General features: G+C 45.0%; 1 protein-coding gene across 3 annotated transcripts; it reads left to right on the forward strand.

The window, feature by feature from the left end:
* The first annotated feature begins 491 nt into the window (after positions 1 to 491).
* Positions 492 to 8,409, forward strand: Trim10 (tripartite motif containing 10). Of its 3 annotated transcripts, XM_071613579.1 has the most exons (8): positions 492 to 924; positions 1,045 to 1,515; positions 2,877 to 2,996; positions 3,600 to 3,830; positions 4,563 to 4,585; positions 5,165 to 5,280; positions 6,435 to 6,467; positions 7,838 to 8,409. In XM_071613579.1, exons 2-8 carry the CDS (start codon positions 1,087 to 1,089, stop codon positions 8,353 to 8,355), a joined length of 1,470 nt encoding a protein of 489 aa, XP_071469680.1. In that variant the 5' UTR covers positions 492 to 924; positions 1,045 to 1,086; the 3' UTR covers positions 8,356 to 8,409. The 3 variants fall into 3 exon arrangements, with proteins under 3 accessions (XP_071469680.1, XP_027777908.2, XP_027777910.2); XM_027922107.2 differs by having other exon boundaries at positions 492 to 1,515; XM_027922109.2 differs by having other exon boundaries at positions 493 to 1,515; positions 2,901 to 2,996.
* Positions 8,410 to 10,652: the final 2,243 nt, after the last annotated feature.

The raw sequence follows: 10,652 nt of genomic DNA on the forward strand, positions 1-10,652 counted from the left end.
GAGTGCTTGCCTAGCATTCACAAGGCACTGGGTTCGATTCTCAGCACCACATAAATGTAAAATAAAGATATTGTGTCCACCTAAAACTTAAGAATAAATATTTTTTAAAAATCATCTTTAATTTTAGTAAATAAATAAAGAAATTTCATATGTGGCTTGCACTGTATTTTTATTGGACAGTATTACTCAGAAGACACACAGCTCTACCTGCAAATCATGGTCACTTCCTACTTGTTGACCTAGGGCAAGCTGAGGGAACCTGGCTAAGCCTCGGCTTTCTGCTTTACAAAGCAGAAAGCCTAATAGCACCAGTGTTACAGAGCAGATAGGTGGAATAAATAAAATGATGTGTTTAAAGTGCTTTTATCAGTATAAGGTGTGTAGTCATCATAAAGAAATGCTAGCCATGACTATTTTTCTTTCTCCTCCCCCAAGCAGGGTATATTTTGAACTCATTTGAAACCTCTGGAAGCCAGTTGGGACATCAGCAAATACACCCCAGCACAGGACCTTATCTGAGTCCCCACACTCTCCTCCCTGCTGACTGGCAGGCCCTGGGATGGCTGATACCTCCAATCTCCCTGGAGACAGCTGGTCACATTGCAGGGAGGCAGGAGTGGCATCATCACTCTGGGACCCAGTCTCCCTCTTGTCCCCAAAAGAAGACTGATCTCTTCCCATAGCTGACAGCTGAGATGCCAACACACTCCTCCACTGTGACGGTCTCTGGATGGACAGAAAGCAACAGCAAGCCCCAGGCCAGGATCATTGGTCCAGACAGTAACTGAGGCCATCTCTGGAATGCTGTGAGCCCCTCTGCCTCTTCTCCTCCCCTCCTCTGCCTTTTCTCCATTTCTGCTATTGGCAGGTGTGTGTCTGTTCCCAAGAGAGCAGGAAGACGGAACCCTGGCACCAGAGATGCAAGTGGGTGCCTTGTCTGAGTGTGTGTGACTATGTTTGTGTCCGTTGTGTGCACATGTGAGTGTGTGAGTGTGTGTTCTGTGCCCTTGCTGCTCTCCCAATCCTTCCACCTTAATCAAGCAGAGAGAGTGACCTTGAGGAGTCCACAGGGCCAGCAGAACCAGCATGGCCTCAGCTGCCTCTGTGACCAACCTGGTAGATGAGGTCAACTGCCCCATCTGCCAAGGCACTCTGAGGGAACCTGTCACCATCGACTGTGGCCACAACTTCTGCAGGGGCTGCCTCACTCGCTATTGTGAGATACCAGGTTCAGAATCCGAGGAGTCCCTCACCTGTCCGCTCTGCAAAGAGCCTTTCCGTCCGGGGAGTTTCCGGCCTAACTGGCAGCTGGCCAATGTGGTGGAAAACATTGAGCGCCTCAAGCTGGTAGCCATGCTGGGCCCAGAGGAGGAGGACGTCTGCCGGGAGCACGGGGAGAAGATCTATTTCTTCTGCGAGGATGATGAGGCGCAGTTGTGTGTGGTGTGTCGCGAAGCCGGGGAGCACAGGGTTCACACTGTGCGCTTCTTGAAGGATGCTGCAGGTCCCTACCGGGTAGGAAGGGGGACCTGGGCTCCCCAGAGTGGGATCAAGTTGGACTGGACCAAGAGAAACAGAGCAGAGTTGTAGATTATTTGGACCATCCTGAATCCAAATTCTTTCTCTCTACTTATATGGTTACCCAGGCAGTAAAACTAGGCACAGAAAATCACAGGTTTATCATTTAAAGGGTGTCTTATATTGTTTACTTGTGGCCCACAGACAACAGGACCTCAGTAAGTGCTTATTGAATGAATGAGTGACCAAAACGTGTATGTGTGTGTGTGTGTATTAGGCTTGTATTTGAGGAAACAATCACACACTGTGTAATTGTACCATTGTTTGCATGTTCACAAGGGGGAACAGTCTTTTGGGTGTGGATCTGAGTGTGTATTCAAGTGTGTAAGTGTAACATTTTATGTTTTTTGAATAAATTTATATATAGATAGATAGATAGATAGATAGATAGATAGATAGATAGTTTGGATAGAATATGTAGTAGATAAATAATTTTATCTCTTAATTGGATATGTGCCAGTTTTCGTTGTTCATATATTGTTTTACTACAAGTGAGAGTATGTGTGGATGTCTTAATTAGTTAATTAGCTCTTGATGGTGAGAATCTATATGTATTTTTGAATATGCATATGTGGGCTTTTATATGTATGTACCTGTTCCTAATTCCATCCTAGAACAAACAGTTTTAAAACAATTCATCAATTATTTTTGCATTTCCAAGTTTTTTCTCCCTTATGGAATCATACCTAAGATAATTGATTCTATAAAAGAGAGCATTGTTATTTGTACAAGTTCCTTCTGGATATGTCAGAAAGCTGGAACAATTTCAGTGATATTAAGCTTGAAGTATATCAGGACAGATTCTAGATACCACCTACTAAGCTAGGCATGGTGGCACATGCCTGTAACCCCAGTGACTGGGAGGCTGAGGCAGGAAGACTACAAGTTAAAGACCAGTCTAGGCAACTTATCAAGAAACTCTGTCTCAAATAAAAAATAAAAAGATCTGGGAGTGGCTGGGAGGGTATCTCAGTGGCAGACTGCCCCAGGATTCAATCCTCAGTACAGGGGAAGGAGGAGAGAGAGAGAGGGAGAGAGAAAGACCACTTCCCAGATGCAAAAGAAAGTGGATGTTTAACCAGAAGAAAGGGCAAAAGCAAGTCACAGACTTTAATGGCACAGGAGGAAGGGGAAGGCCCAGATTAAAACTCTTGAAACACAGTGTAAGAGGGAAAAGACCCAAAGAGTGTGAGCTGTCAAGGTGCTGAAGACTCAGGGCTTGTCTACCATTCCCAGAGACAGAGGGTTGGATAAGATGACACCCCTTTAATAAATCTTTTTTTTTTTTTTCATCTTAGCATTTTATGCTCCTTCTCCCTCAGGAACAAATACAGAAGTGTCTTAGAAATCTAAGAAAGGAGAGAGAGGAGATTCAAGAAATCCAATCAAGAGAAAATAAAAGGATACAAGTCCTCCTGGTAAGTGATTACCCTTCCCCAGGTCCCTCCTATTCCTCAGTGTCCAGGGTCTCCCTGAAAACAAGCAACACAGCATAGGGCTTTAAAGTCATCCTGTGTCTGAAATCCTGGCAGTGACACTTCACTATATGAGCTCAAGCAACTCTTTAACTTCAGTTTACTTATCTATTAAATAGAGATAAAAAGTCATTACCACCTCAATGAATTGCTGCAAGGATAAATGAGATCCTGCCTGTAAAGTAGCTTGGTAGTATGCACACAGTGTGTACTTCCTATAAGACAGGAGGACAGGTGTCCCCTCTACCTCCTCTGAGCCCTACCCCTTTTAGAAGCTCCTGCAGATGGTGGCTGAGGCAGTGCTGTACTGTCCAGTTCCCAGAACAGGATGGCAGGTGGAAAGAAAACCATGCCACAACTCCAGATCTCTCTGGGGAGATGGCAGGGATGCTGAGGACTATGATTGTACCACCAAACCTTGGAGGACATGGACCTGGGCTAAGAGGGAGATAGGACCAAGTAAGGAAAAAGAAGAAAACAGATGAGGACTAAGGAGAGGAGATGATGGGGGAGGTGTTCTCCTTGGCTCTTATCCTGCCTTCTCAGACTCAGGTGGCCACCAAGAGACAACAGGTGATTTCCGAGTTTGCACATCTGAGCCAGTTCCTGGAGGAACAGCAGAGTATACTCTTAGAGCAACTGGAGAGGCTAGATGGTGACATCTTGAAGCAACAGGAAGAGTTTGATTCCCTGGTTGCTGGGGAGATCTGCCGGTTTAGTGCCCTGATTGAAGAGCTGGAGGAGAAGAGCGAGAGGCCAGCAAAGGAGCTCCTGACGGTGAGGCCTGGGCCTGCCCACTGTGCTCTCTGTGATCACCATCTTTACCTTGTCTACGCCAGGCTACCTTCACTCAGGCATCTCTACATCCCAGATGGGAAATGGGTCACAGGACTATAGATCCTGATTTTAGGCTGTGCTTTCCCAAATGCTCCCTGGACACTGTGCTCCCTGGTCTCCATCTCTCCATCCTATCATCTCTCAAATCTCACAGGGCTTCTGTGAGGTGAGAAAGTAGAAATGGCACTTCAAAAAGTGCCAAATATTATGCAAACAAGTGTCAGTTGTTACTTCCAATGCAAGTCAGTCTTTATAACCTGAATGCCTCTTCCATCTGCCAGAAAATTCTTACTGGTTTATTTATTTCACTTTCTCAAACTGGAGGAGGGATATTGGGGACCCAACAAGGAATCATAAAGGCAGCATGATTTAGGAGGGTGCACTAGGGACTAAGAAATAGGAGACCTGGGAATGAGATTCATTCCCCTTTGCCTCTAACTAGCAGGGACCAGTCACCTCACCACCTGAGTCTACACAATACAGAGGTTGGGCTCTGATCCTCAAAGCCTGTGAATCCTAATGTTCTGGAACTCTATGAATCTGGCATCCTTTTTCTGTATAGGTCTAGAAAAGGGTATTTTGTCTTTTGTAGACCTAAGAAAAGTAGTAGAGAAAAACTGGAACTAAATCCTTCTCCCCCCCCCATCCCCTCTGCCTTTCTCTTTCCCCTAGGATATCAGAAGCACTCTAATAAGGTAAGCAATGCAATTTCTCTTTTCTTTTCCACATAAATACACATATATAGCTGGGCGTAGTGGTGCACCCTGTAAACCCAGCAACTCAGGAGTCTGAGGCAGGAGGATTGAAAATCTGAGGTCAGCCTGGGCAACTTAGAAACACCCTGTCCCGAAATAAAAAAATAATAGAGCACTTGCCTGGCATGTGTGTGGCCCTCTGTTCAATACCCAGCACTGCAAATAAATAAATATTGAAAAGGACTGGAAATATAGCTCAGGGGTAGAGCACTCCTGGGTTAAGTCCTTGGTGCCATAAATAAATAATAAATATGTGCACCACATACCTAGTTATTGCCATACACAGATACAACATCCTCACATTAAGGACATACATTCAAACGTAAGCTTCCACATGCCAAAATATATTCGCACTTATAGCTGTAGATGCACACCCTCAGATAGCAGTGTCGTCTGCCCTAAAGGAAGTATGTCTGTGAAAACTGGTGTCTCCAAGCCATGTTAGAAGATGCCCACCTGACTCTGGAGGTGTTCATTAAGGAATATAATTCCCAGACCCTGTCGTTTCTGTGCCCCTAGATGTGAAACCAGAAAGTGCCGGAAACCAGAGGCTGTGTCCCCTGAGCTGGGCCAGAGGATTCGGAACTTCCCCCAACAAGCCCTCCCACTGCAGAAGGAGATGAAGATGTTCCTGGGTAAGTGGACCCCAGGCCCCCACAGAGGTGGTCATGAAGACTGGGTTTGGAATAGGTCTCCATGCTCCATTGCCAAGTGGTTGTGAATTTGGCGAGGTTTATTCCCTTTCAGTGCCTTTATTTTCTTGTTTGCAGATTTTTAATAAAATCTGCCTCTCAGGATGATGTGACAATTAAGAGAGGTAACAAAGGTAAAGATTTCTGGGGAAAAAATTCAACTGATTTGAAAAAATAGACAAAACTAATCAGTTGGCATTAAATAATATAAAAGAGAATGATTGCCAAGCATCTATCATTCTCAGTCATTTAAAAATCCACAGCGGCATTTGTAATAAGTTTTAGATGATGGATGTTGTTAGTTTTTCATAACCTGTGACAGTAGTTATCTTTACCCTGTGGGAGCTGACTCATCCATCCCTCCCTTTCGCTTTCCTTCTGTTAGAGTGGCTCCCAGAGCTGGGCTGCCACTGTGGCAACTGTGCTCCACCCTTTTCTGGAACAGGGAGTGTTGGTGGGAAAGAGTGAGGAAAGCTTGAGAGTCCAGAAGGAAATAAAACAGATAGCACCCCTGCAACTATGACATCATAATGATGACCCATCCACAAAAACATCATCCTGGAAGAATTTTCCCTATAAATCTGCTTCCCACAAATATTCCCATTCGCCTGACAGTAAAGGAAATTTTACTCTAATCAAAGGCTGACCTTTCACTATTCCAAAAATTATTTCTAAGCAGGATAGAAAATAAATCTAGCTACTTATCTAGCAGATGTTTCTTGAGCATTTATTATGTGCTGAACTGTGGATACAGAGGTAAGCAAGGCAATATGGCCGCTGCCCACTCAGACCTAGGGCAGTGGTTCTCAAAGGGGGGCTCCTGGTCAACAGCAACAGTATCAATATCCCCTTGGGAACTTGTTAAAAATGCAATTTTTGAAGCCCACTCCAGAGCACAGGAATGTGAATCAGGTGTGTGTTAGCAAGTACTCGAGTAATTCCAATGCAAGTTCACGTTTAGAACCGCTGGCCTAGAGGATTCTAACTTCTATTCTTCTCCTTGTCCCTTCCCTCTTCTGGACCTGTTCCCTTATCACTGGGTGTTCTCTGGTTTCAAAAATAATGAAATCTCATCTTGTTTTATTTCCTCTTTACAGAAAAACTCTGCTTTGAGTTGGACTATGAGCCAGGTAAGCAGCCTACATCAGGATGGCGATCCTAAAAAGGAGAAACAATCTTGCAGGGCTCTACACTGAGCACTACAATAATCATATATATGTATAATCACACACATCATATACACACACATGCATATGTATTCACATATATTTGTGTGTATACACATAGAGTCACCCCTGCATACCCATGGGTTCCATATCCATTGATTCAGCCAACCTCAGATAGAAATATTCAGAAAATCTGTTTGTACTAAATATGGCCAGACTTTTTTCTTGTCATTGTTCCCTAAACAATACAGTATACCATATTTACATAGCATTTACATCTTTGTATGTATTATAAGTAATCTAGAGATGATTTAAAGCATATAAGAATATATGTGTATGTAAACACTATACCATTCTATATAAGGAATTTAAGCATCTGAAGATTTTGGTCTTCATGGGGTTCCTAGAACCAGTCCCCTACAGACATCAAGAGATGATATATATAAGAAAGGACAGGTGCACATACATTCCTCATGAAGTTTCACATTCTGATCTGCACATGTTGAGTGGATAGAAAGATTAAATTGGAATGGGATAAGGCCTATCAGAGAAGCCTTTGTGCATGAGAGGAACTTTGGTCTGGGTTTATAATCACATTCTCAAAGAGCTGCTCCCTCTCAGGTGTCATTTCATTAATGACAGTTTGAAGGAGGGCAGCATTATTTCCCATCTATCAGCTAAAGACACTGTCCTTTGGAGGAGGAGTCATAGAGTTGTTGGGATAGCTCCCTAACCCATGGATAGATCTGAATTTATGGGTTTTCCTCAATGTATGGATACTAAAAGTAAAAATTTGAAGGGTTCTGCCAAAGTTTTTGCTGTTAAAAAGTGGTCATCAGAGTCTGGCAGTTTGGAGTGACTGAAGCAGGGTGAATAACCCAAGGCTGTCTGAGTCAAGGCTGACTCAGATAGCCTGCTGGTAGCACAAGTGTGCAAAGGAGTCACCAAGCCTGGAGAGAGAGCAAGGGAGAAATCCTGAAGTTGGGCCCCAGGGGAGAAAAGTCTCTGCCTCTGAGAAGGAGATGGGGGAGGGGCAGCTGTGTGTACCAGCAGGAGGGAGGTCCAGCTGGCAGGTACTTCTTGCAGCCCAGCAGGACAGAAACCGAATAAGGGCTGTAGCCCCTCTGAGGTTCCTTAGAGGAACCCCCTGGGCACCGTGTTGAGATGCAGAGTCTGAGAGTCTGAATTACAACAAGTTCCCAGGTGATGCGCATGCTGAGGGTCCTTGCAGGTGCCATAACATTAGAAAGCGGGTGCAAAGAAGAGTTTTAGGCTGTCCTTGAAGGTCATAGCATGTTTTCTGACATCTTTGTCTCTTTGGGTTTTTCCCATAGCTCACATCTCTCTAGACCCCCAGACTTCCCACCCCAAGCTCCTCTTGTCTGAGGACCACCAACGGGCTCAGTTCTCCTACAAATGGCAGAATTCACCAGAAAGCCCCCAGCGTTTTGACCGGGCCACCTGTGTCCTAGCCCACAGTGGCTTCACAGGCGGGAGACACACATGGGTGGTGAGCGTGGACTTGGCCCACGGGGGCAGCTGCACTGTGGGTGTGGTGAGTGAGGATGTTCGGCGTAAGGGGGAGCTGCGGCTGCGCCCAGAGGAGGGCGTGTGGGCTCTGAGGCTGGCCTGGGGCTTTGTCTCTGCTCTGGCCTCCTTCCCCGCAAGACTGGCCCTGGAGGAGCAGCTCCGGCAGGTGCGGGTATCTCTTGACTACGAGGTGGGCTGGGTGACCTTTGCCAATGCTGTCACTCATGAGCACATCTACACCTTCACTGCCTCCTTCACTGGGAAGGTCTTTCCCTTCTTTGGGCTCTGGGGCCGAGGGTCCAGTTTCTCTCTGAGCTATTGAGAGGGTGAAATTACCCTCCTCCAAATACAAGACTCAAATCAAGTATCATGTGAACTTGATCTCTGGCTGAGTCATTTGGAAGACTTGGAATAGAAATGGCTTCTTTAGATATGATGGTAAGGGACAAGATGAGATGAACTTTAATCCACTGATCAAGGTTTTCCCCAAGTGACCAGTGGATGGTCAGGGTATCTGGGAACTCCATTGCTGCAAACTCTCCTCACCACCATCAGTCACAGAAGAGCTATATACAGAAAGAGCACTGGATTTGGAGCCAGAAGACCTGAGTTCAAGACCAAGCTTAGTAACCAACCAATTGTATGAGTTCAAGCAGGACCCCCAGCTCTCTTCATCTTGTCTTCTTAACAAAAAATGTTAGAGTTCATTTATTCATGTTCTCAAGGAACATTTATTGTGGGCTAACTATGAACCAAAAAGTGTAGGCAGCCACTGGCGATTTGAAATAAAAATTTTTAAAAAAGGGCTGAGGATGTGGCTCAAGCAGTAGCGCACTCGCCTGGCATGCATGCGGCCCAGGTTCGATCCCCAGCACCACATACAAACAAAGATGTTGTGTCCGCCGAAAAACTGAAAAATAAATATTAAAGAATTCTCTCTCGCTCGCTAAAAAAAAAAAAAAAAAAAAAACAACCAACTCATCCTGTATCTGAAGGAGCTCTGGGAAGACACAGAGACGTAAAGACTATATTTTGGCACACTATGGTGGCTTCTGTGACAGGGGTTCAACTTGGGTATTATGGAAGCTCAGAGGAGAGGGTGAGTCAGGGATAGCTTTCTGAAAGAGGTGGGTCTGAAGGAGGCATGTGTTAAGTGAGGAATGGAGGGGAGGAAGCACCTTAGGAAATGGGGACAGCAGAGAACTGGGTAGATGGGCTGTGACTCAGGGGGCACTAGGTCATCTCCATAACCTCATGAGCAGACATGCATCATCCCAACCCAACACCACTCACTGCCCCTCCTCCTGGTGGTGTCACTTTGGCTGAGACGAAGGTATACGGCCTTAGGAAAAAGATGACAGGGGAGGCTTAACCATAAACCATAACCCAAAGACCACATTCAACCTCTGGGGGGAAACCATCCTCCTGATCAAGGTGAGGTCAAGAAATAAGGTGATGGAAGAAAAGGTCGGGGGATGAACTGGAGGACCTTTGCCCCTTAGCCTAAAGAGTTGAGGCTGTTCTAGGAACAGACAAAAGGCTACATATGAAAAATGGCGTGAAAAAGGGGAGATTAGGGATATGGAGATGAGCAGATTTGGAGTACAGAGGCCTGTGGGAGACTGGAAGCCTGGTGGTAATGGAGGGACTGTGGTCATGCTGGGTCTGGGAAGTCTAGAATTGCCCCTGTACTGATTCCAGGACAGATATGGCTGCCTAGAATTTGGAAAATGATATCTGTCATCCCTATGCATTATGAAAATATTTTTTTAACTGTACTGAGTGATGGTCCTTTATTTTCTAATTCTTGATGTTGTATTTTATTCTGCTTACACATGCCCCTTACTCTGACAGTCTGTTTAACATTTGTTTACCCTGCCCTTACATAAACTTCAATTCCTCATGTCTTCCTACTTGGTCCTCCATGAGAAGGTGCACCACTCAGGGTGCTACCTCAAAGGCAGAGGGCACCATAGAGTTAGGTCCAGGCTTAAAATTCCCCTGAGAATTCTGTTGTTCAACCTCGGAGGAGTAGGTAGGAAAGTCATGGTGATCAGGAGCCAGGTATTCAAGGGGGGTTGAATGGCTTCTCCTGAGTGTTGTATATTCTCAAATGTTGTATATTCCCCAAATAATGACACACACAGTATCTATATAATGATAAAACATATCACACCCCCAAACCTGGGATTCCACTAGAATGTAGGATTATATATTTTTTGTTTGCTTCTATTGGTTATTCCTGGGTCTTTAAAAATGAATGAAATGTTAGATGAAGCCAGGTGCAGTGGTGAACACCTGTAATCCCAAGGACTTGGGAGGCTGAGCCAGGAGGATCCCAAGTTGAAAGCCAGCCTCAGCAACTCAGTGAGACCCCGTCTCTAAATAAAATTTTAAAAAGGTCTGGGGAAGTGGCTCAGTGGTTAAGCACCCCTGGGTTCAATCCCTGGCACCAAAAAAAAAAAAAAAAAAAAAACAGACGATGAGCCTACTTAAATATGTGTATGAAGGTCCAGGCCAGCCAGAGGGCTTCACAATTATGTTACTTAATCTTGGTAACTCTGTGAGTTACCCATTTTGAAGCTAAGAAACCAAGGCCTAGTGAGTTGGTTATTTCTC

This window comes from Marmota flaviventris, chromosome 6 (genome assembly GCF_047511675.1).
Source record: "Marmota flaviventris isolate mMarFla1 chromosome 6, mMarFla1.hap1, whole genome shotgun sequence".
Taxonomy (NCBI): Eukaryota; Metazoa; Chordata; class Mammalia; order Rodentia; family Sciuridae; genus Marmota; species Marmota flaviventris.

Coding starts and splice junctions, on each gene's coding strand:
- Trim10 (XM_027922107.2), top strand. CDS start 1,087: ATGGCCTCAGCTGCCTCTGTGACCAACCTGGTAGATGAGGTCAACTGC. Junction 1,516..2,876: donor ATGCTGCAGGTCCCTACCGG/GTAGGAAGGGGG, acceptor TTTTCATCTTAG/CATTTTATGCTCCTTCTCCC. Junction 2,997..3,599: donor AAAGGATACAAGTCCTCCTG/GTAAGTGATTAC, acceptor CTGCCTTCTCAG/ACTCAGGTGGCCACCAAGAG.